General features: G+C 47.5%; 1 protein-coding gene across 2 annotated transcripts; it reads left to right on the forward strand.

The window, feature by feature from the left end:
- The first annotated feature begins 1337 nt into the window (after window positions 1-1337).
- On the forward strand, window positions 1338-24772 carry IQCD (IQ motif containing D). 2 transcript variants are annotated; one of them, XM_005904732.3, is made up of 5 exons: window positions 1338-1493; window positions 14727-15541; window positions 18357-18590; window positions 22184-22255; window positions 23826-24772. In XM_005904732.3, the coding sequence occupies exons 2-5, from the start codon at window positions 14813-14815 to the stop codon at window positions 24123-24125; spliced, it is 1335 nt and encodes a 444-aa protein (XP_005904794.1). In that variant the 5' UTR covers window positions 1338-1493; window positions 14727-14812; the 3' UTR covers window positions 24126-24772. The 2 variants fall into 2 exon arrangements, with proteins under 2 accessions (XP_005904794.1, XP_014336614.1); XM_014481128.2 differs by lacking the exon at window positions 1338-1493 and adding an exon at window positions 14252-14412.
- The last annotated feature ends 1247 nt before the right edge of the window (window positions 24773-26019 follow it).

Below are 26019 nucleotides of genomic sequence, written 5' to 3' on the forward strand. Positions count from 1 at the left end.
TTTCTTAATTGTACCATTGTTATTATAGTAGCTACTGGCTTTTATTTTAACTGTATAATATATGACTGTTTGCTTGTAATGCATGCACTAGTTTTGTGGCTCTCAGAGGGGGTTATCACAACAGAGACATATGTGGTTCAAAATGTGAATAGTGTTGCTGTTAGGACATTTTACTTAGCTGATGTCCCCACTTCACAATGAGAAAAGTGAGGTTTAGAGGGGTTAAATTAACCTACCTCTTGTAAGTAGACCGCAGGGAAGTAATAGAGCCCAGATTTCAACCCAGGCAGTCTGACCCTCCCTGCTTAACCATTACCCTTCCTCTCTTCCCAGACCAGTCCCCTTATCTGAATTCAAACCCATAAATTTAGAGAGGGAAAACTGAGGCTCAGCGAAGAGAAGGGACTTGCTTAAGGTCACAGTGCTTCTCCCTCTAGAGAGGACCCAGAATGGAAGGGTCACCCCTAGGGAAAGGTCCCAGGGAAAGCCGGCAGGCCGTCCCGCTGTCCACTCGGGCAGACGGACGGGGCAAGAGTCTCTTGCAGGGTGGGTGGCCTGAGGGCGCCAGGGAGATGAGCCTTTGAGAGAGAAGGGGGAGCGAAGAGGCGTGCGGGATCCTACTCCACGTGTTCGACTTTGAGCCCCCTCTCCCGCCCCGGGCTTCCTCGGGCGGTCCCCACTCTGGGACCCCCTCCCCCCGACAAGGACTGGAGGGAAAGAAGCGCAGCAATGAACTTCTCCGCAACCCCTCTTGGCCCGACCTGCCCGCCTCCCACACCCAAATGCCCAGCCGCAACCTTTCACTCCGAACCCCCTGCCCCTTTACCTCTGCCCTCTCCTCTGACCATCCCTCACACGCCTCGAATTCTTACACGCGCCGCCCCAGCAACCCGGACCGACCGCCGGGGTCCGCACAGCACAGTACAGCCCGCCGGTGCAGCCGCCAAAGCCCCGAGCCCGGAGCTGTTGCAGCTGCAGCAGCCGCCGCAGAAACCGCCACCTCAGCCGCTGCCACCACGGCAGCTGCGCCAGCTCTCCCATCCGCCGCCTACGGTCCCCTCCGCCTGGCCGGCACCGCCCCATTCCCCCCTTCGCCGCGTCCTATTGGCTACCTCGGACGTCATGATGATCTCTGACTGGCCAACCTTTACGTCCTTCCCCAGTTAATGCAAGCCTCCTTACCCGCCTCCTTGGGGGGAGAGAGGCGGGACAAAGAAGCTCCGCCCCTTTCCCGCCCATTCTCCCCGCCTTACTCTTTCAGCTTTATCCTGAGGGACGCCCGGCTCTTCCAATTGGTGGAGAGTTAGACACACCGTGTTTCTGATTGGTCAGTCCTCAGGAGGTGGACCAAACCGAGGGGAATAAAGAATCGAATGGTGAAAAGGAAAGTTAATCAGACACCGAGTCCCGCCTTCTGAGATTGATGGGTAACCTAGCAACGCAGGAACAGCTGTGGTAACCAAGGACAGAAAAACCTAAAGACCACCGAGCAGGTGAGTGATCATGTGGGGAAGGGCTGGAGATGATGGGGAGATGTTGAATGGGATCTAGTCCTCCATCTTTTGACTCTCTGAGGAATCAGCATCCCGTCCCCCCCTCCTCCCACCGCGAGCCCGTCCCCATCTCAGGACCCTGATCTCCAGCCCCTGCCTCAGTCTGGACCTCCCTCTCGACCTTCTGCAAAGACGACTGGGCATCCTTTTTGGTGTCTCTGCCTCTACTCTGCCCCTCCTCTTGTCCACTTCATGGTTCCACTTCCTCATCCGTAAAACGTGGATGATACTAGTCAAGTGGAATCACACCAAAGTTAAACTACTTTCAAGTCACACATAGGTGACTTGGGGGTGAGAGAGTAATTTTATAAGTCCCCTACCATTCCATCAACAGCTTATACATCCCAAAGTGAGCGTGCAATGAAAGTGAGTGTTTGAATTATGTACCTTTGTACCAATGTTGGCCTTTTGTGCTATAGTAACTTTAGACCTTAACTTCCATCGCTGTCCTTAAAATATAATTTCATTTACATACTCAAGAGAAAGGGTTTGTTGCAAGGATTAACTAAAACAAAGTAGAATAGTGGTCATCAGGGGCTGGGGGAGTGGGAAGCGGGCAGTTATTACTTAATAGGTACAGAGTTTCAATTTGGGATGATGAAAAAGTTCTGGAAGGCAGATGGTGGTGATGGTTGCATATAGATATGAATGTAACAATTTAATGCCACTGGATTTAAAATGGTAACAGTGGTAAACTTTATGTTGCCTGCATGCTTGCTCAGTTGCTTCAATTGAACTCAGTCTCTTCAGTTATGTCTTGACTCTGCAAACCCTTGGACGGTAGCCCACCAGGCTCCTCTATCCATAAGATTTTCCAGGCAAGAATACCTGAGTGGATTGGCCTTCCCTCCTCTAGGGAATCTTCCCAACCCAGGACTCCAACCTGGTCTTCTGCACTGAAGGTGGATTCTTTACCTCTGAGCTTATGTATATTTTAACACAATAATAATTTTTCAAAGCAACTATAAAGCTAGACAAAACCATCTATTGCTAAATTAGCACTCTGAAAATCAGCCAAAGGCATACAACAACCTGAGAGCTTTTATTCATAAAACCACCAAACTTCAAGTTTGTTCTGCACTTACCTGGGACTTCTCTGATTTCCCCACACTCAGTTCTATCTGGCATAATAGTTCAACCAGGGCGGGTAGCCCCCTGAAAGACAAGAGCTTCACTGTCGCTGTCTGATGGGGCTCACTTGATGTGGAGGACTTTTGGCTAAAGTAGCAATCTTGGTGGGACGAGAACGGGGAATGCCAGCGGGTGTAGCAGTCCAAGGTTGTAGTTCTATTCGGCGCCAACAGTGGACTGAAAACTTGGAGTTCTGGGGAATGGGGCATCCATGCGGAACCTGATGAGCTCTGTGTCTTACCTTGACTGACTAGAGGTTATGCGCATGTGCAGCAGAGACCTGCTTCAGGCCCAAGCGACTTAGAAATGCTTGGCTGTTGGAGCCTGTGTAGACAGGTGTACTGAATGCACAGGATACTTGCCATCCAAGAATAGGAGCCTTACTGGTTCAAAGTTTGAGCACAGCCCCTGACTGATATTTGGCTGAATATTAAACTATGTGGATACACAGGTGACCCCTAGGAAGCCAAGTTTTAAAATAAAAATATGCAAAAAAAAATTAAGCAGAAGTATCAGTAGCTGCACACCGTGAAGGAGACTGACTTGACAGATTTAGTCCGGGAAGTAAATTACCAAACGCCCAAGCAAAACAAAAACAGCAATCATTGGGAAAAAAAAATACTGTGTTGCTACCAAAAAAAAAAAAAATTCTTACAAGATTTCCAGTGTTCAGTAAAAATTGTGGGATGTGTGTAAACATACTCAGAGAAAAAAAGCAGTCAACAGAAACAGTCTCTATGTGTCCCCAGATGTTGGTTTCAGCAGACAAAGACTTCAAACAAGCTATTGTAAATACGATCAAAAAACTAAAGGAAACCATGTTTAAATAATTGAAAGAAGACAAGATAACAATGACTCATCAAATAGAAAATATTTAGTATCCCAGAATGCTGCTGCTACTGCTGCTAAGTCACTTCAGTCATGTCCGACTCTGTGCGACCCCATAGACGGCAGCCCACCAGGCTCCCCCGCCCCTGGGATTCTCCAGGCAAGAACACTGAAGTGGGTTGCCATTTCCTTCTCCAATGCATGAAAGTGAAGTCGCTCAGTCGTGTCCGACTCTTAGCGACTCCATGGACCGCAGAGTACCAGGCTGCTCCATCCATGGGATTTTCCAAGCAAGAGTACTGGAGTGGGGTGCCATTGCCTTCTCCGACAGATTATGATAAATTAAGATGTACATAAATCGACCACTAAAAAAAAATTTTTTTAAATCAATGGAATAATCAAAAGAATGGACTAAAAACATTTAACACAATAAAAAGCATTCGGTCTTTGGCAAAACTAATACAATATTGTAAAGTTTTAAAAATAAAATAAAATTTAAAAAAATAAAATAAAATAAAAAGCATTTGGTCAATAGCATGGGGACAAAAAAGAAAAGGCATGAGATGAAATAAATAAAAAATAGTAAAACAGCAGATGTAAATCCAACTATATGAATCAGTTCAGTTCAGTTCAGTCGCTCAGTCGTGTCTGACTCTTTGCGACCCCGTGAATCGCAGCACTCCAGGCCTCCCTGTCCATCACCAACTCCTAGAGTTCACTCAGACTCATGTCCATCAAGCCAGTGATGCCATCCAGCCATCTCACCCTGTGTCATCCCCTTCTCCTCCTGCCCCCAATCCCTCCCAGCATCAGGGTCTTTTCCAATGAGTCAACTCTTCGCATGAGGTGGCCAAAGTACTGGAGTTTCAGCTTTAGCATTATTCCTTCCAAAGAAATCCCAGGGCTGATCTCCTTCAGAATGGACTGGTTGGATTTCCTTGCAGTCCAAGGGACTCTCAAGAGTCTTCTCCAACACCACAGTTCAAAAGCATCAATGCTTCGGCGCTCAGCCTTCCTCACAGTCCAACTCTCACATCCATACATGACTACAGGAAAAACCATAGCCTTGACTAGATGAACCTTTGTTGGCAAAGTAATGTCTCTGCTTTTGAATATGCTATCTAGGTTGGTCATAACTTTCCTTCCAGGGAGTAAGCGTCTTTTAATTTCATGGCTGCAGTCACCATCTGCAGTGATTTTGGACCCCAAAAAAATAAAGTCAGTCACTGTTTCCATCATTTCCCCATCTATTTGCCATGAAGTGATAGGACCAGATGCCATGATCTTTGTTTTCTGAGTGTTGAGCATTAAGCCAACTTTTTCACTCTCCACTTTCACTTTCATCAAGAGGCTTTTTAGTTCCTCTTCACTTTCTGCCATAAGGGTGGTGTCATCTGCATATCTGAGGTTATTGATATTTCTCCCAGCAATCTTGATTCCAGCTTGTGTTTCTTCCAGTCCAGCGTTTGTCATGATGTACTTTGCATATGAGTTAAATAAGCAGGGTGACAATATACAGCCTTGACGTACTCCTTTTCCTGTTTGGAACCAGTCTGTTGTTCCATGTCCAGTTCTAACTGTTGCTTCCTGACCTGCATACAGATTTCTCAAGAGGCAGGTCAGGTGGTCTGGTATTCCCATATCTTTAAGAATTTTCCAGAGTCTGTTGTGATCCACACAGTCAAAGGCTTTGGTATAGTCAATAAAGCAGAAATATATGTTTTTCTGGAACTCTCTTGCTTTTTCCATGATCCAACAGATGTTGGCAATTTGATCTCTGGAATAATTTAATGTAAATTATTAAATGGAAAAAAACACTCCAATCAAAACAGAGGTTGCCAGACTAAATTTAAAAAATGAGACTGGGGAACTCCTTGGCAGTCCTGTGATTAGGACTCAGTGCTTTCACTGCCAAAGGTGCAGGTTCAATCCCCAGTCAGGGAACTATGCTGTGCGGCACAGTCAAAAAAAAGAGAAAGAAATGTTTCAAAATAAATAAATACATAAGTGAGACTGAAATATATTCTGCCTACAAGAAATTCATCTTAGATTAAAAGACACAGAAAATAAAAAAAAGTTGGACTCCATGCAAACAGTAACCATAAGAAAGCTGGAAAGGCTAAACTGCTATCAGACAAAATTGACTTTAAGACAAAAAGGAAATATTACTAGAACAAAGAGGGACCATTTGATATTGATAGGAAGGCTAATATACCGGAAAGATATAGCTGGACTGACCAAGAAAATAAAAGGCACAAATTGCCAAAACGAGAACTATAGAAACTTAAAGAATTATAAGGAATATGATGAAAAACTTCATGCCAAAAAAATAAGACAACTTAGATAAAATGAATGAATTCCTCAGTTTAGTTCAGTTGCTCAATTGTGTCTCTTTTCAACCCCATGGACTGCAGCATGCCAGGCCTCCCTGTCCATCACCAACTCCCAGAGTTTACCCAAACTCATCTCCATTGAGTTGGTTATGCCATCCAACCATCTCATCCTCTGTTGTCCCCTTCTCCTCCCACCTTCAATCTTTCCCAGCATCAGGGTCTTTTCAAATGAGTCAGCTCTTCTAATCAGGTGGCCAAAATATTGGAGTTTCAGCTTCAACATCAGTTCTTCCAAGGAACACTCAGAACTAGAAAGACAAATTGTTAAAATTGACCCAAGAAGAAAGAGAAAATTTGAATAGACCTGTAACGAGTAAACAGATTGAATTAGAAATAGTCTTCCAGAATTCCCTGGCAGTCCAGTGGTTAAGACTTGGCGCTTTCACTGCTGTGGGCTCAGGTTTGATCCCTGGTTGGGAAACTAAGATCCCACCAGCTAGATGGTGCAGCCACCAAAAAAAAAAAAAAAAAAAAAAAGAATTAAGAACTGAGTCTTTTCTCCCTACTCAATTGCTAAATTCCCCGCATGTACATACTTCCCTTTTTCCCTGGGAGAAAACAGCTCTGGGCAGTGAGGCCAATGTATAGCCTAGTTCCTCCCTCAACATATAATCATAATCACTCCACTTGAGAGAGAGCTTTTAACCCTCCAAAGGGCCTTCCCATTTGTTAAACCATCCTTCCTCAACCCAGTTCCCATGTGCTTGCTGTGACAGGTGTGTGTTCCCACGTGCAAAAGAGATAAGGGACTTGCCCAGACTTATTCCAAGAGCCCCTGGCAGGGGAGGATGCTGCACCCAGGGCTCCTAAGACCCAGCTGGTGAATCTGATCTTGATTCTGTAACTGATGGTGGTTTGAGATGGCACCAAGATCAGCTCATCAGACAGAGTGGGCAAGGCATGAGCAAGCCTTCCTTTGAATCTGGACAGAGCACTGGACGTAGCATATGGGAGGGCAAGAGTTTTTTGGGGGAGGCAGGCCACTGTGGTCCAAACCAGTGGTTCTCAACGAGGAGCACTCCACACCCACCCCACAGGAACATTGGGCAATGTCTGGAGATATTGCATCTCCAACTGATGGGCGCTAAGGGCGAAAGAAGGATGCTACTGGCATCAAGTGGGTAGAGGCCAGGAATGATGCTAAACATCCTGCAACACACAGGACAGCCTCCACAACAATTATCTGACCCCAAATGACAATAGTGTGGAGACTGAAAAACTCTGTTCTACACTGGTATTTTCACACAAGTGCTACACACACACACACACACACACACACACACACACCCCTACCTTTTCCCTTCAAGCCCTAGTTAGTGGAACTGAAAGCAAAAGGGATTAAAAATCAAGATCATTTGAAATACAGAACATCAGAGGAAATTATCTCTTTGGCCTTAGCTTTCAAATAATGGCACACATTATTTGTCCCGTCTGACTCTTTTTTGATCCCCTGGACTGTAGCCCACCAGGCTTCTCTGTCTATGGAACTTTCCAGGCAAGAATACTGGAGTGGGTTGCCATTTCTTCCAAGAAATACTTCCAACCCAGGAACTGAACCTGCAACTCTGGCGTCTCCTGCATTCGCAGGCAGATTCTTTACCACTGAGCCACCTGGGAAGACCCTAGCAGCAGGTTATATCCGATGGCCAATCAAATGCCTTTAACATAAAAGCTTTTGGATGCAGGTTGTTTTCTTTTAACCACAAGCCAGACAAAGAAATACATTTTCCTCCTCAACCTGGCACACAGCACAAGCCTGTTTAAATACAAAAGGATCCTTACTACATGCAGTGTGCTCTGATATTTTCTATTTCATTTATTTTTAATGCTAGTGTCAACAACCAAACTGATTCCACCATTCACTAAAGGGTCACAGTTTTAAAAAGACTCTTCTGCAACATCTATCAGTCAGGAAAAGCCAGTGTTTTGCATCTGATAAGATTATGATTTAAATGTATACATATATTTAAGTGGGGGAAGTCTATTTTAGAAAAATCCAAATTCACTGCTAAGAAATTCTTCCTTCTGTCTGAAACAACCCAAGTGATACTATCCACAGTTGCAGAGAACCAGAAATAAACACTTTGACAGCTACATTGCCAAAAGAGGAATTAAAAATTGTGATGAATTAATTTGTAAGGGGGAAGAGCCTGGAAAATGGTGAGTGGTTTAAGCGGTCTCTATCTTCCTCCATTACTTACAGAAAGTCGTGAATAATGCAGAAGCCTGCATAATTAAACAGAAATAGTAAAAAGGAGTAGAAAAATGGATCCATGTTAGCTATTTATAAAACTTCCTGTGCAAAAACAAATATATATTATTTTGAGAAAAAACACACATTCTGTTTTAAGAAGTATTCAAATGTCAATATTAAATCATACTATTTTGGAAGTCCACCTAAAAGCCCACCATGATTGAGTCCGGACTTCATGTCATGCTCACAACAGTTTTATCAAGCGTGGTGTCTGTTACTGTCCCCATGTCACAGGTGAAAGTGAAACTCTAGCTCAGTCATGTTTGACTCTTTGTCACCCCATGGACCATAAACCTGCCAGGCTCCTCTGTCCATGGAATTCTCCAGGCAAGAATACTGGAGTGGGTTGCCATTTCCTTCTCCAGAGGATCTTCCCAACCCAGGAATTGAACCCAGATCGCCTACATTGCAGGTGGACTCTTTACCATCTGAGCCACCAGGGAATGTCACAGGTGAGGAAGCCAAAGATGCTCAGAGACATTAATAGACTTACCTAAAGCCACGGAGCAAGGAAGTGGTGATCCCCTAGGACTGAACTTCAAATTCGTCTAACATGGGAACCCCCAAACTTAATCACCATGCAGTGGGCTCCTGTTTTCCTGTTCAGATTCAGAGATAAGGGCCCAGAAGGTTAAGTGAATTTGCTCAGGGCTATAGCCATGGCCAGTAGCCATAGAGAGTTATTCATTATAAACCTAACCAGCAGCTTGGAAATCTGCCCCGCAGAGTGCATTCCGTCCCAACCTCAGACGCTATTCAGAGCCCTCTGTCTCCAAAGCCCAGGGTAACACGGGAGCCTGCGGTCACAGAGCCATCTCCACCGATGAGATTCAGTCTGTTACTACCGCCAATGTTCACGGCTCCACCTCCAGCCCAGGAATCTTCTGCAAGCCAGAAGCCATCCAGGGAACACAGGTTCTCAAAAAGGACAAGAGAGGACTGAGTAATCCTTCAAAAGTGGCCACAGGGGGACTTTCCCATGGCTGAGTGACTAAACAACAATAGCATTCTGGTTTCAGACTCATCTTGCCTGGGTCCCACTATCTAGCTGGAGTGAAATAACATCAGGAGGTAGACATTGTTATCTTCTGTTTAATGAGTTGAAACAGATTTTCCAGTTACAGCAGAGATATAAAGTTTCCTTTTTAATGAGAAGTACTTAAAAATGAAAGTGTACTTAAAGAAAATACCTGAGTTGATAATAGCACAGCCTGGTCTAGAGATCTGGTAGAAGTCATAAGGCTGACATTCCAGTGAGAGGGATTTGGGCGACACTGAGTTGGAACCAGCCATCATGAAGGTATCTCTTGTTACCCATCACTGTGGCATCAAGCTGACCTGTGGGCCCCGTGTCATCATCAGTTACATGGTGCGTCTTTGTAATTCGCCCATAATACCTGTCTCTTGAGAAACCTGTATGCAGGTCAGGAAGCAACAGTCAGAACCCTCTATGGAACAACTGACTGGTTCAGAATTGAGAAAGGAATACCACAAGGCTGTTGTCACCCTGTTTATTTAACTTATACGCAGAGCACATGCGAAATGCCAGGCTGGATGAATCACAAGCTAGAATCAAGATTGCCAGGAGAAATATCAATAACCTCAGACATGCAGATGATACCACTCTAATGGCAGAAAGTGTTGATATCTGGCAGAAAACAACAAAATTCTGTAAAGCAATTATCCTTCAATTAAAAATAAATTAATTTTTTAAAACTTAAAAAAAAAAGAAAATGAAGAGGAACTAAAGTGCCTCTTGATCCGGGTGAAGGAAGAGAGTGAAAAAGCCGGCTTAAAACTCAATATTAAAAAAACTAAGATCGTGGCATCTGGTCCCATCACTTCATGGCGGATAGAAGGGGAAAAGGTGGAAGCAGTGACAGATATCCTCTTCTTGGGCTCTAAAATCACTGCAGATGGTACTCCAGCCGTGAAATTAGAAGACCATTGCTTCTTGGCAGGAAAGCTTTGACAAATCTAGATAATGTGTTAAAAAGCAAAGATATCACTTTGCCAACAGAAGTCTGTATAGTCAAGGCTATGGTTTTTCCAGCAGTCATGTATGGATATGAGAGCTAGACAGTAAAGAAGGCAGAGCACCAAGGAATTGATGTTTTTGAATTATAGTGCTGCAGAAGACTCTTGAGAGTCCCTTGAACTACATGGAGATCAAACAAGTCAATCCTAAAGGAAATCAACTCTGAATATTCATTGAAAGGACTGATGCTGAAGTTCCAATACTTTGACCACCTGATGTGAAGAGTTGACTCATTGGAAAAGACCCTGATGCTGAGTAAGGTTGAAGGCAGGAGGAGAAGGGGACGACAGAGGATGAGATGGTTGGATGGCTTCACTGAGTCAATGGACATGAACTTTGGCAACCTCCGGGAGATGGTGAGGGACAGGGAAGCCTGGCATACTGCAGCCCGTGGGGGTCTCGAACAGTCGAACATGACTTGGCAACTGAATAACAGCAGCAGCAACAAAAATTTCCAAAGTGTGTGAATACTTGACTCCAAAATATAAAAACCAATGAGAGGTGATTCAAAGCTTGCCCTAAAATGATTTAGTCCGTCTCCTTCACCTGCTTTTTTTTTTTTTTTGGCACTCGGCTTGTGGGATCTTAGTTCCCTGACCACTTATCAAACCCAGGCCCCTCAACACTGGACTGCCAAGGAGTTCCTAAGAGTGAGTTAGTATTTAAATGGCATTCCTTAAAATGAGATGCCCCTCATACCCACCCACACCCACACCCAGACACAAACAAACACCCTGTCTCTCTCTCTCAAGTTTGTTTTTTCACATCCTTTGACTTCTTCATGGACTAGCGCTGGATTTGAGGGTACTTGTAGGTGCTGGACTTTCTTCTCCTTTTTCTCCCCAGGGGGAAACATACATAATTTACCTCAAACCTTTTTTTTTTAAACTCCAAAATGTTCCGAGAGGGAATGTAATACAACATCCAACAAGCCCATTTGAATGAAAACGAGGTATAATTTGCATGATAAAGATATATTTCCATTTATAAAGTTCAGCAACAGAATTAATGACAAATAAAGGGATGATCCAATTAAAGTCCCCCCTCCATTAATAGCAGTGCTTCACTCTCGGGGCAGGAATCTTAAAAGGAGAGGCTTGCGTTGGAAGAGATTTAAATATTAAGGTTGGTGGCATTAAAAAGGACATGAAGTGATCACATTAGAATTCAAGGAAAAGAGATTCTCCAGTGATTTTTGTCATCAGAAGTCAGATGCATTTCCCCCAGTCCCAGTTCCACTGGCTTTTTCTTGTTCACCCAAATGAGCTGTCAGGAACTGATGGGCGTCATCATAATCAAAGAAAACAAGTTTGCCCTTTAAAGCAAAAGAGGTAATTTGGCTGAAAGAAAATGGGAACATTTTCTTCAACACTGCATTCAATGTCGCACTCTTAAAAACTTCGAGCATTCTGATTTATGCATGAGAGCTTTGGGGGACACTGGGGAGACGTGCCTTCGTGAAACATTTTGTTCACATCCATCCTGTGGCTGGGCAGATTTCCTTCATCCCCAGAGAGGCTGAGGAAGCTCCACGGCCATCCCTAAAATGTTATTTTCAGGAGAAGCCTGAAGCAACTCACAAGATTTATTAAGGTGCAGGAAGCAGGTGGGAATCAAAGAGATGCAAGATAGAGCACCTCCCTCTCGGTCCAGTGCAGGGGACATGGGTTCAAAACCAGGTCGGATCCCACATGCTGCATGGAATGCAGCCAAAAAAAAAAAAAAAAAACAGTGAGAGAGAGAGGATTGAAGGTCTAGATACCTCCTTTTCAGCAAAGCAAAGAGTAAACAGAAAGAAGTGGAGGGAATCCAAGAAACGAGAAACACCTAAAGGGCCAAATAGGAAGAAAGGCAGCCAGATCAGGCGCTAAGCAACTGACAACACAACTTCATTCCCTCCTTCCATAGTTGCTGAACTTTCACGTGTGCCTGTTCCATATCCCAAACTAGGTTATAAACTCTGGGAGGACAAGAAATACCTTGCATCTTTTTTTTAATATCCCTGGGGCCTCAATAAATACCCAAATGGGTGACTGCTCGGACTATCTTGCTGGGAACAGCAGCAGATGTAAGCAGACCAGTTAAAGAACTCTTTAATCATCAAGCGAGCACCATCAAGGGCCCTGCTCAGTGGCAGAGAGGCTGCTGAGAAGGAAACAGACTGGGAGCTCTCAGGGGTGAACACAGATAACTGGGTGGTATGTTGGATATGGGAGAGGAGGCAGAGTTCAGGTGGCATTCAGGTGTCTGGCTTGAACAATTCAGGTGGCAGAATTGTTGACCATCCAGACAAGGGGTACTGGATGGACAAGGCAAGGAGTGGAGACGTGGTGGGGTCCATCTTCGACACGGTATGTTGGGAGGTCCAGCCGATCCCGGCCATCTGGATCTCCAGGGAGGGGCGGGGTGGTGGGAGATGCAGACTGGGAAACCACTGAAGTCCTAAACTTTGGATTTTGTTTTCCCCCAGATAATAATACTTGTTATTTATCGAGCACTCACAATGCCAGGATCTGTGCCAGAAACTTCCCCTGTGATGATCCCTGTCCAATGACTGAGGAAGCCCAGGCTTAGTGGGATTAAATAGCCAGCCCAGGGTCCCGCAGCGAGGATCTGAAACTCACACGGGGTTGCTGCAAAGCTTAATACTTTTAGCCACCCGGCCATATAGGCCAACACTGATGACTGATTTCTGACTGCCACCATAGGTATTTTTTTTTTCCCCTGAAAGTCTTTTAAACTTTTAATTTTGTAGTAATTATAGATTTACAGAAAAGTAGCAAAGATAGTACAGAGAATTCCCCTGTCACCTTCGTTCAGCTCCCCCAGATGTTAATAACTTACATAACCATGGTTTGTCAAAACTAAGAAATTAAAATTGATACAATGCTAGGAACTAAACTATCAACTTTATTTGGCTATCCGGTTTTCCTACTAATGTCCTTCTTGTGATTCGGGAGCCACTTCAGTATACACTGTTGCATCTAGCAAAACAGTTTTTCTTTTTTTTTTTTAAAAGTATTTATTTATTTGGCTGTATCAGGTCTCGGTTGTGACACACAGGATCTTCATCACGACACTCTGGCTTCTCTCTAGCTGTGACATGGGCTGAGTTGCCCCCTTGGCATGTGGGATCTTAATTCCCCGACCAGGGATTAAACCTGAGTCCCCTGCATTGGAATGCAGATTTTTAACCACTGGACCCCCAGGGAAGTCCTAAAACAGTATTTTTTTTTAAATATATAGTTTTAAAGATTGAAGTATACTTGACTTACAATATTTGTCAGTTTTCAGGCATACAGGACAGTGGTTCAGCTTTATATATATACATATATGTACAACTTTTAAGATTTTTTTCCATTATGTTATTACAAGATATTGAATATAGTTCCCTGTGCTGTACAGTAAATCTTTGTTGTTTATCTATTTTATATACAGTAGTGTGGATCTGTAAATCCCATACTCCTAATTTATCCCCATCTCCTTCCCCCGTGATAAACGGAAGTTTGTTTTCTATGTCTATGAGTCTGTTTCTGTAGCAAAACAGTTTTCTAAGTAGTGCTTTGAAGTCTTTGGTCATCCCCACACTGATTTTTAAAGTACATTTTTAAAAGCCAATGCAGATACACTGTGCTTGTCCTGGTGCTGTTTGCTCTCAGCACTATTATTTGCTTGTCTCTCTTCTGCTCTGTCTCTGGCTGTCCACCCCTGCTGGCTGCATTGCCCAGGCTCCCTTGTCAGCTGGTTTCCCCCTGAATTCGGTCAAGGGGAGCTGCTGGTGTTAGATTGGAAGGCTGGACGAAGGGAGGAACCAGATTTCCGCCCCTTCTCTCTGCTTTGGGCTGCATTTCCAGCAGAGGCTACAGCTCCACTGGGGCTACAGTGACTCCTGGACAGGAAATGGCTGTGGCTCCAGCTTCCCCCAGGGAACCCTGATCCCCAGACCCACCCCTCCTCCTCCTCCTGTGTGGCTTCCGGCCACTGACAATCGCTGGGTGGCTTCCCCTTCCCCTGGTTGGCCACTCAGCTCTTCCATCACCCATGTCACTGGTGTGCGTGCACAGTCATGTCTGACTCTTTCCAACCCCACGGACTGTAGCCCACCAGGCTCTTCTGTCTGTGGGGTTCTCCAGGCAAGAATACTGGAATAGGCTGCCATGCCCTTCTCCAGGGGATCTTCCTGACCCAGGGATCTGACCCACGTCTCCTGCTTTGGTAGGCGAATTCTTCACCACTGAGCCACCTGGGAAGCCCAGGATGTGTTTAAATACTTAGAATGATGTCTGCATTCCTGGTTGGCCCCTGCCTGACACACGTGCCTGAGACCCACCTCCTTATTTGGTCCCCTTACCCTTGGGGCCCTGACACTGTCACGGAGTTAAAAACTGTTTTCCGTGAGAGGTTCTGGGTCAAAGATGCAGAACGTCTAAGGTGAACTCTCCACATCAATAGTTTACAGCTGCTGTGGCCATGCCAGCCGTCCCGATGTCAGCGTGACCCTGATGACTGCCTTCTCCTTCCTTTTTCAGGGTGGCCAGACATAATCAAAGCAGGAGGCCCAGGGAGCCTACCCAAGTCTCAATCTCTCAGAGTGTGCAGAGGAGAAGCTCATAAAATGGCTCTGGACGTCCTAACCGTGGCCCCCCTCTATCAAGGTCCTGACATCAACAAAATAAGGCTGATAGCCCAGACAACCAAAAAGTCCACCATCCCGCCAAAAGCCCTAACCCCCGCCAGGAGCAAACTCACGACCATCGAGACCAAGAGGATCATGTCCGTCCTGGACGAGACTATCCACAAGGTGGAGCTGGTGAGCCTGCTGTCCCACGCGGCGTCAGAGTCCAAGACTTCGGAGGGGATGCTGGGGCCGGACATCGCGAAGGCAGTGAGGGAGCACGAGGACCTCTGCCAGGCCCTCCTGGACCGAGTCAGTTACCTGCAGGAGGAAGAAAGGAAACTGCAGGAGGCGGAAGAGTTCGAGGACGAAGCGTGGTTCCGAGAGCGCCTCTTCGCCATGGACTTGCAGAAATCCCAGCTCCCGCCGCTGATGCAGGAGATCAAAGAATCCACCAAGAACGTCGTGAGACTCCTGCTCAGTAACCCCCAGGCCGCCAGCCTGTTGCAGGCTCAGACCCTGGGCAGGAGCAAGGAAGCCCAGTGTTTTATCGATAGCCTGGTAGAACTCCGAGGTTTCCTGTTTGAGAAGTTACTCACCAGTCCTATGGAAGCCAGAGACAAGATCCAGTTCATCCAGGACATCACCCGACGGAATCGGAGGCACCAAGAGATCATCGACACCTTGGAAAATGAACTGGCGGCCTGTGTGAGGAACAGGAATGCGGAGGTATGAATACACGGTACTGGTCAGATTAGAGTCGGAGCCCCCAGGGAGAGGCCCCACGTCTTTTGGCAATTGGGGTTTCTTCCTTCCACGGTTTAAATAGTTGTTTTCATTCATTTGCTCCACAAATATTGTTTTGAGCACTCACCAGGTGCCAGGTCTTACAAATGATGAGTCCACATAGTCCCAGCCTCATGGAGTTCATGAGAGAGAAGGCAGGTCTTAAAGATCTGATTTAATCACGTCTTGAGAAGTACAAGAAAGGGTTAAGTACAAAGTGCTATAAGGGAGTGTTATAGGAAGCCTGAACTTGGAACTCAGAGACATGGAAGCCATGACTTGAAGAATGAGACGGTGTAAACCAGGTGGGTGAAATAGAGAGGGACTTTCCAGTCTAGGGCTGGATAATAAACATTTAAGACTTTGCTGAGAGATCACCTTTGAGGCCTATTCAAGGAATGTGATCTTTGTCCTGAGGGCAGGTGAGAGGGGTGGAAGTTCTAGAAGAATTTTTAAGAGGGGAAAAGATAACATGATCCCAACCTAATAACCATCTGGGGACACCTACTGTGTTATTTTATTTTAAAAATTATTTTTGTTCATTTATTTTTGGTGGCCTGAGCTTGGTCTTCGTTGCTGCCTGCGGGCTTTCTCTGATTGCAGTGAGCCAGGGCTCTCCTCTATTTGCGGTGAGCCAGCTTCTCATTGTGGTGGCTTCTCTTGTGAAGAACAAACTCCAGAGCCTAGGCTGGGAAGCTGTGGCGCTCGGGCTCAGCTGCCCCACAGCATGTGGGATCTTCCCAGATCAGGGATCAAACACATGTCCCCTGACTTGGCAGGCTGGTTCTTCACCACTGGACCACCAGGGAAGTCCTGTGTGTGATTTTTTTACATACATTTTCTCACCAACATCTTACGAAGTCCCTGGAGGTGATGTATAAGTATAGGTTTAGCTGCTAAAACAAAGAGACCCCGAATAATAGGGGCTTAGTCAAGCTGGAGACCGATTTCTGTTTAACAGAGAGCTGGCACGGAAGTTCTGCTTCGTAAACTTGTCAGGGGCCCAGGTTCCTTCTGGCTGGCTTCTCTGACATCCTTCACACAAGACTTCAAACCATGGACCCAAGAGGATGTTCCAGCTTCCCCTAGTCGTGTTGTTATTGGTCCAGCCAGCAGGAAAGAGGAAAGCAGAGAAGGGGGCTTTGACCTGCTCTTTTGGGCCACCAACTGGAAGCAGTTCTTAGCCAGTGCTAGAGATGCGGCCATGGGGTCGCTAAGAGTTGGACACGACTGAGCGACTTCACTTTCACTTTTCACTTTCATGCACTGGAGAAGGAAATGGCAACCCACTCCAGTGTTCTTGCCTGGAGAATCCCAGGGACGGGGAAGCCGTCTATGGGGTCGCACAGAGTCGGACACGACTGAAATGACTTAGCAACAGCAGAGATGCTGGGAAAGTGGTCTGTAGCCGGGGCCATGCTCCCAGCAAAACATTTTGGTCTATAGCCTTGCCAGGGAGAGCAGGTCCTGGGGGACAGCTGCCACCTTTTCATCGCCCTGTGATAGATGAGAGACCAAGGCCATTCTCCCTCCCTGGCGCACTGGTTTCCTGACTTGGTCCTGTTCGGCATTCACTAGGGCTTGTTGATGACTACTTGTGTGATGATTTGATTTCGGTCTGGGTCCCTCACAGGAGGACAGAGACCTCATCTCTCTCAGCCCCCCGCTGTGTCCCCAGCAGACCTGGCATGAAAAGCAGACATGCTAATTATTTGGTGAGTGGAGAGATGACAGGCTCCCAGGAGTTCAGTCAGAGGAGGTCACTCAGAGGTTGGAGGGGTGTGACTTAGGGACAGGGACAGGACCCCACCCTGCCAAGTGTCTTTGCTGATCTCATTCAGGTGGTGGAAAACAACTTGGGGCTGCCAAGTTGGACAGATCTGGGTGGGCAAATTTCATTTCTGCCAGGTGGGCAAATTTCATCAGGTCATCAGATCTCAGTGTAAAATGAGGGGGTGACACCAGTTAGGCAGGTTTCAGGGGTCCACACGAGAAGCTCTGACTCCTCATAGCACTGCCTGCCTTCAAACCCAGCACCTGAAGATTGAAGACTTGCCCACAGGATTGGCTTGCCTCAAACCCCCTCCCTAAGCCCACCTGCCACTCCCTGAGTCCAGGAAGTGAGCTCAGACCCACTGTGGGCCCCCTGCCAGCCGCCCCCAAGCCCAAAGCTGCTGGCCTGAGCCAGCCACAGCACCAGTGTGTTCAGAGGGAAACTCTAGCGCTTATGATCAGCCTTTGGAGCTTGTTTACGGAACAGCCCCAACTCCCCCAACCCAACACTAATTCCTGTTTCAGAACCCACTGAGGGCAGGAGCCAAGCCAGGCCCTCAAGGGGAGAACTGGGTGGCATTCCCCGCGCTGGGCGTTTATCTCACACCTTCATGCATCATGCCAGGTATCTCTACCAACTGGGTACTTCCCATTGCGCCTCAGGCAGGAGCATGGAGCTGTCTCAGGCACGCTGAGCCCTTGGCTCACTCCAGGAAACAGAGGGTGGTGGTCACAGATGTGGGCTCCAGATGGGACAGACCGGGCCTCAAATTCTAGGGAAGCTGCGCAACCCCAGACAGACTCAACCCCTCTATTTTCCCGTCTCTAGGCAGGCGGTCCCGTCTTCATCCTGGGCCGGGGGTAGGATGGGGAGACATAATAATGCCCCCCACCTCCGAGAGCTGCAGGCACGCCAGCCTCTCCTGCCTTGGCGACCCACCATGGCGGGCGGTATCCTCGAGAGTCTCTCCTCTTTCTGGTCCAGGTGGAGAAGGAGAACTTTGTGATCCAAGAGCTGAAAAACCACCTGCACCAGGTGCTCAGGTTCTCGGAGAACAGCCTCCTGCGCACCAAGCAGGAGGCAGAGAAGCAGCAGAAGGCGGACTTCCGGGCCTCGCAGGCCAGGGTGGCCACGGTCCAGCAGGAGATCCTGGTGCTGCAGTCGCAGTTCCACAACCTGGTCATGGAGAACCGGGACACAGAGCAGGCGCTGAGGAAGGTGCCCTGGGGAGGCGGGACAGCATGGGCAGTGGGGCCACCATGGTGGGGTTGGGGGTGGGCAGAGGAGCCGGGGGGCACTGGGGGCAGAGACATGGGGTCCCACTACATGCCAGCTCTGTGACCTTGAGCAAGCTCCCAAGCTCCTCTGGGCCCCGCAAGGAGGAGGACACCCACCCACCCATCCTGCAAAGGAAATGAAGGCACACAGAAACCTCTGGCAAATCCCTCAGCTCCCTCCAAGCCTTAGTTTCCACATCTTGAAGACGATCACGATTGAATAGGCCTCAATGAGTTATTATGAGAACTAGATGAGATGGGGGATGGAGAGCTGGTGCCTAGTAGGTGCTCATTAAGTATCCTTTCTTCATCCACCTTCTCCCTCATCTCAGCCAGGCCCCAGGCCCCGCAGGCCCCGCAGGCCCCGCAGGCCCCGCAGGCCCCAGTTTGCTGTGGACTCCCTTTCTGCACAAAGGGCACCCTTGCTATCAGTTGTCCTCACTTTGTTTTCATTTCACAAATCTTTGGAGAATCTGCTGGAAGCCCTGGGCCTCTCCCCCATGAAAAGGCACAGGTGCCCCTGCACACAGGGGTGGGCAATTTTTGGGTCACAGGCCCCCTGGAGCCAGCCTGTGCATGGTGCGCAAGTTAAGAACTTTTGCACTGTAAGGGCTGTGTGTTTAATCGTTCAGTCATGTCAGACTCTTTGCAAGCCCATGGACTGTAGCCCGCTAGGCTCCTCTGTCCATGGGATTCTCCAGGCAAGAATATTGGAGAATACTGTCCATTTCCTTCTCCAGGAGATCTTCCCAACCCAGGGTTCAAACCTGGGTCTCCTACATTACAGGCAGATTCTTTACCATCTGAGCTACCAGGGAAGCCCGTAAGAACTAAGGAGCCAATTTTTAAACATTGAGGTGAAATTCACATAACAAAAAAAATAACCATTTTATTCAGTGGCACTTAGTATTCACAGCGTTGTACAACCACAACCTCTCTCTAGTTCCAAAATACTTTCATCACCTCCAAACAAACCTTGTACTCATTAAGCAGTTTCTCACCCACTTCCCTTCCCCCAGCCCCTGGAAACCACTAAATCTTCTTTCTGTCTCCTTGGATTTGCCTATTCTGGACTCTTCATGTAAATGGAGTCATAAAATATGTAGTCTTTCTAGCATCTCCTTTTCAAGGTCTGCCCACATAGCATCTGCCAACACTTCACTCCTTTTTATGGGCAGAATAATATTGCAGAATTCCAAAGAATAGCAAGGAGAGAAAAGAAAGCCTTCCTCAATGATCAGTGCAAAGAAATAGAGGAAAACAATAGAATGGGAAAGACTAGAGATCTCTTCAAGAAAATTAGAGATACCAAGGGAACATTTCATGCAAAGATGAGCTCGATAAAGGACAGAAATGGTATGGACCTAACAGAAGCAGAAGATATTAAGATGTGGCAAGAATACACAGAAGAACTGTACAAAAAAGATCTTCATGACCCAGATGATCGCAATGGTGTGATCACTTACCTAGAGCCAGACTTCCTGGAATGTGAAGTCAAGTGGGCCTTAGGAAGCATCACTAGGAACAAAGCTAGTGGAGGTGATGGAATTCCAGTTGAGCTATTTAAAATCCTGAAAGATGATGCTGTGAAAGTGCTACACTCAATATGTCAGCAAATCTGGAAAACTTAGCAGTGGCCACAGGACTGGAAAAGGTCAGTTTTCATTCCAATCCCAAAGAAAGGCAATGCCAAAGAATGTTCAAACTACTGCACAATTGTACTCATCTCACATGATAGTAAATTAATGCTCAAAATTCTCCAAGCCAGGCTTCAACAGTATGTGAACTGTGAACTTCCAGATGTTCAAGCTGGTTTTAGAAAAGGCAGAGGAACCAGAGATCAAATTGCCAACATCCACTGGATCATGAAAAAAGCAAGAGAGTTCCAGAAAAACATATATTTCTGCTTTATTGACTATGCCAAAGCCTTTGACTGTGTGGATCACAACAAACTGTGGAAAATTCTTCAAGAGATGGCAATACCAGACCACCTGACCTGCCTCTTGAGAAACCTGTATGCAGGTCAGGAAGCAACAGTTAGAACTGGATATGGAACAACAGACTAGTTCCAAATAGGGAAAGAAGTACATCAAGGCTGTATATTGTCACCCTGCTTGTTTAACTTATATGCAGAGTACATCATGAGAAACACTGGGTTGGATGAAGCACAAGCTAGAATTAAGATTGCTGGGAGAAATATCAATAACCTCAGATATGCAGATGACACCACCCTTATGGCAGAAAGTGAAGAGGAACTAAAGAGCCTCTTGATGAAAGTGAAGGAATAGAGTGAAAAAGTTGGCTTAAAGCTCAACATTCAGAAAACAAAGATCATGGCATCTGGTCCCATCACTTCATGGCAAATAGATGGGGAAATGATGGAAACAGTGACTGACTTTATTTTTTGGGGTCCAAAATCACTGCAGATGGTGACTGCAGCCATGAAATTAAAAGACGCTTACTCCTTGGAAGGAAAGTTATGACCAACTTAGACAGCATATTCAAAAGCAGAGACATTACTTTGCCAACAAAGGTCTGTCTAGTCAAGGCTATGGTTTTTCCAGTAGTCATGAATGGATGTGAGAGTTGGACTATAAAGAAAGCTGAGGTTAAAAACTGATGCTTTTGAACCATGGTGTTGGAGAAGACTGTTGAGAGTCCCTTGGACTGCAAGGAGATCCAACCAGTCTATCCTAAAGGAGATCAATCCTGATTGTTCAGGAAGGACTGATGTTGAAGCTGAAACTCTAATACTTTGGGCACCTGATGTGAAGAACTGACTCATTGGAAAAGACTCTGATGCTGGGAAAGTTTGAAGGTGGGAGAAGGGGATGACAAAGGATGAGATGGTTGGATGGCATCACAGACTCAATGGAGATGAGTTTGAGTAAACTCTGGGAGTTGGTGATGGAGATGGAGGCTTGGAGTGCTGCAATCCATGGGGTCGCAAAGAGTTGGACACGACTGAGTGAACTGAACTGAACATTCCATTGTACGTACAGGAGCTGATCTTTTAAAGACAAAATTAGAGCACATGTCTCTGCTGTGTCTAAATCCATGCAACAGAGAGCGTCCCCTCCCCCTTACACTAGAAACCAAACTCCTCCCACTGCAGACCCTCCCTCTGCAGCACAGCTTCTCACTCTGAACTCACTGGGACCATGCTCCCCTGCGGCCATGCCATCCCAGCCACACAGGCTCAGGTGCCTATTCTTTAAACATCACGAGCTTGTTCCCAGCTCAGGGCCTTTGCACTGGCTGCTCCATCTGCCTAGAATGTTCCGGAGCCAGACAGCTGGCTTCAAATCCGAGCTCTAACCACCCATCAGCTCCGTGATCTTGGGTCCAGTGAGTCAGTACTCCTGATTCCGTGCCCTCATCTGTGAAATGGAGAACCTACCTTGTGGTGTGGATTCAAGCAGGCAAGTAGGCAAGGCATGACATACCGCCTGCTGACACAGAGCAGGCTTGCTGCCATTCATTGTTACTATCAGTCCATCACACAATGACTAATTGAATTTTTTTTTTTTTCAGAAAAAATATAAAGTGGAAACGGAAATTGAGAACTGGATCCAGAAATACGATTCGGAGATGAGTGAAAAGCAGGTATTTGTCTGCCTAATTCTGTCTCAAGTGTGTTTCCCAAGATCCTCTAGGAATCAGGTGAGGGGGCAGGGGAAGAGAAGCCCTCGATGGTCCATGGTCTATGCCCAGTTCTGGGCCTCCCCAGAGTGACTTCCCTGTCGCTTCCTTAGGCTCAAGGGTTTGTCTAGTGTGGGGCAGTGAGGGGAGCAGTGGCAAAGGAAGAAAACGGAAGCTGCCAGCCACTAAGTGGCGCTTGACACCAGATCCAAAGATCTCAGCTCCATCTAGGGTCAACATCGCAGGCTCCCTGTCCCCTCCTGTTCGGCTCCCTCCAGCAGCCCCACCAGCCAGGACTCATCCATGCTGGATTCAAGTACGAGTTCACCTCCACCACTTCACTCAGTTACCCAGGAACTTTCTACCAAGTGCTTGAGATGGGCTGGGTGCCAGCCTCCAGCAGTGGAGAAAGTCCCCACTGTCATCTGGAGGTTCTACTCTAGTGGCACTGATGTCGCTGTGTGACCTTAAGCAAGGGACTTGACCTTGGATTCTGCATGTGATCAACATAAGCAGTAACACCCAGGCCGGGACCATGGTGCGGATTCAGTGAGGCTCGGACAACACAGGATCTGGCCTGGAGCAGGTGCTCAGGGGACAGCAGCCTATAAAACAGGGGTGCCCTGAGGCCTCCACGCAGCTCTGTGCTGACATCAGTGGCCCAGAGCCCCAACTTTGGGGCCAGGAAGGCCTGGTGAGCACTGGAGAGGACCTCAGCCTCTGAGTGGCCCAATGTCAGGCGTGATGTCAAGAGTAGGGCAACTCGGGGTCTGTCTGATCCCCAGTGCTCTAGGAAGGGGGAGACTGGAGGCTGTGCTCATATCTCTGTTCCCAGTGAGGGTGGTGGGTTAATGATGGCAAAGACAGAGTCCACTTACCTCTGCCTTCTCTGGAAGTACTTTGCTTCTAATAGATGCTTGGTGGGAAGGAGGGAGGGAGGGAGATAGGTGTGAATTACAGCAGCAGAGGCTGTGGTTAGTTAGAGGTAGGGAAGAACTGTGGGGTTCCGTCACCCGAGGAAGGTCCTCTCTGGGTATCTTTGTGACATGGGCCACATTGATGGCAGCGGCTGGCATTTTTTTAAACGTCCCCACTGTGTGCCTGGCACCACCATTTAGGACGTTGCATCCAGCCCAACATTTAATCAGGGAAATAGTTCCCACCCCTGCTCCTGGGTTTGGAATCGTCCCCACGTTTTAGATGAGGAAAAAGGGAAGGCTTGGAACAAGGTGAAGCCCCTCAAGACGCGGCCAAGCTGAGATTAGAAGCCCAGTCGGCCCAGCTCACAATGGGTGTTTTCCTCATTCCTGAAATTATTTAAGCTGGGCCTCACACCGCAAGCTGGGGATGGACTGCCATCACGTCTCCCCTTCCCATCTGGGCCTGGGATGCAGACAAGCTTAGTACTGGCAGCCATGGCTGGGGGTGGCAGCACCTGCAGGGAGGTGGGGAGCATGCAGCAGCACCCACAAGAGGGTGGAGACGGAGCTCTGAGCCTGGCGATGGCCCACCCGCCTCCTGCCTCTTGCCCCAGGACGAGTACGAGGAGCTGGACATCATCCACAAAGAGGAGCAGCTCCAGCTGGAGGAGCTGAAGAAACGGCACGACGTGCTGGTGGAAGAGTTCTCCCAGATCCAGGCCGAGCGCGAGATCTTGACCAAGAAGAGGCTAGAGGATGAGCAGGAGATGGTGCGCATGGTGCGGGCCGCCACGCTCATCCAGGCCCTGTGGAAGGGCTACCTGGTCCGCTCCATGCTCAAGTCCAAGAAGAAGAAGCGGGGCAAGGGCAAAGGAGAGAAGAAGGGCAAGGGCAAAGGAAAAGGCAAGAAGTAAGTCCTCCCTTCGCGCTCACCATAATCTAACCTCTCACTAGAGAGCCGGCCTGGGAAGCCCCTGGGATGGGGAGCCCCGTGGTTTATGACTTTAACGCTTTTTCAAAATTAAAAACCATTGTCAAGCATAGCCTACAGATAAACTTCATTTTCCCTGGGGTTCCTGGGTGGTGAGTCCATGCTGCAGATGCTTTGTCCATTGTAGGGGGTGGGGCGGAGAGGCGGTGGGGAACACCCCAGGCGCACCCCTCTTTCCTGCCTGCCCCAGTCCCAGACCAGAAGTTGCCATGACTGCAACAGACGTATCACTGGCCAGGACAGACAGGCGGGGCGAGCAGAGAATTCTTAGAGGGACAGGGAGGGTTTTGGGCTGCCCTCAGTCCCTGCTCTGGGAATTACTTTGTTTACAACTTCACCCCCATTTAAAACTGTGAAAGCGCAGGGTCAAAGCCCAGCAACCTCACATTGGCCTTAATTGGTATCCAGGGGGGTCGAACAATGAATTTTTTAATTCACTTCTGGCATTAAAAAAAAAAAAAAAACACCCAGAGGCTATTGCTTAGAAATGGCTTTTCTGGGATTAAAAAAAAAATCTCAGCATCCAGATAGCTTGGGCCTCCGTCTTCAAAAGATGGGCAGCAGCACCCCCTATAGATGCCCATAGATGGCAGAGACAGGTTGCCCCAGTCCCCAGCACTCCTAAAGGTCTTCCAGCCCTCACCGCCTCAGTGTCAGCTGCCTCTTTTCATCATACTTGGGAAGTCGCTTCCTTTTTTTTAGATAGTTTGGAGGAAAGAGGTACTTGTGGCCAATGTCTGTTAAAACGTAGGGGGAGGGGATGAAGGCAAATGAGAGTTTCAAGTAAAACTGAGGAGGGTTCTAATTCTGTTAAGAGTTCTAGGAAATTTAAACATCCACGTGTAAAATGCTGTGTTTGTGCTGAGAGCGCAGCTTGCTGGCTTCCTTCATGGCCCACCGACTTGCGTAGGCATCTGTACATGCGCCCCTGCTCCGTGTCACCGTTGGCTCCTCCCACAGTTCCCCCAGGAGTGTTTGCGCATCTTTTCCCCCAGCGTAGTGGTATAGAACCCAAGATGTGGCCTCAGCTGGCCTGTCTGGAATATCTGTGCTTCCTGGAGGTGCATCATGGGAAAATGGGGACAAGGAGAGGCCCAAAGCCTGGCTTCCACCCTACCCACTGGGATGCTGCGATTCTGGGTGCAACTCCATTAGGGCAAAGGCTTTGCTGTTCTTCCTAAGGGGCCTGACCCAGGACAGTGCAGAGCAGGGAAAAGGTGGGCCCTGACCAGTTAGGGCTCCATCTTGAATGCTCTCCAGGTGCCATGTGTAACTTTGTGTTCTTACTGGACCCCTCAATTTGGCAAAGTCCAATAATTGTGGATTTTGCTTTTTGTTTTTAAGAGCTTTGGTGCTGTAGTTCAGTCGCTAAGTCGTGTCCAACTCTTTGTGACCCCATGGACTGCAGCACGCCAGGCTTCCCTGTCCATCACCAACTCCTGAAGCTTGCTCAAACTCATGTCCATTGAGTAGGTGATGCCACCCAACCAACTCACCCTCCATTGCTCCCTTCTCCTGCCTTCAGTCTTTCCCAGCATCAGGGTCTTTTCCAATGAGTCAGCTCTTCGTATCAGGTGGACAAAGCATTGGAGTTCCAACTTCAACATTAGTCCTTCCAATGAATAGTCAGGATTGATTTCCTTTAGGATTGACTGGTTGGATCTCCTTGCAGTCCAAGGGACTCTAGAGAGTCTTCTCCAACACCACAATTCAAAAGCATCAGTTTTTCGGTGCTCAGCTTTCTTTATAGTCCAACTCTCACATCCATACATGACTGCTGGAAAAACCATAGCTTTGACTAGATGGACCTTTGTTGG

This window comes from Bos mutus, chromosome 17 (genome assembly GCF_027580195.1).
Source record: "Bos mutus isolate GX-2022 chromosome 17, NWIPB_WYAK_1.1, whole genome shotgun sequence".
NCBI lineage: Eukaryota > Metazoa > Chordata > Mammalia > Artiodactyla > Bovidae > Bos > Bos mutus.

What these genes read in the sequence shown, in the direction of transcription:
- IQCD (XM_005904732.3), top strand. Translation starts at nt 14,813, where the DNA reads ATGGCTCTGGACGTCCTAACCGTGGCCCCCCTCTATCAAGGTCCTGAC. An exon ending in TGAGGAACAGGAATGCGGAG is followed by an intron (nt 15,542 to 18,356) that starts GTATGAATACAC and finishes TTTCTGGTCCAG; the next exon opens with GTGGAGAAGGAGAACTTTGT. An exon ending in CAGAGCAGGCGCTGAGGAAG is followed by an intron (nt 18,591 to 22,183) that starts GTGCCCTGGGGA and finishes TTTTTTTTTCAG; the next exon opens with AAAAAATATAAAGTGGAAAC.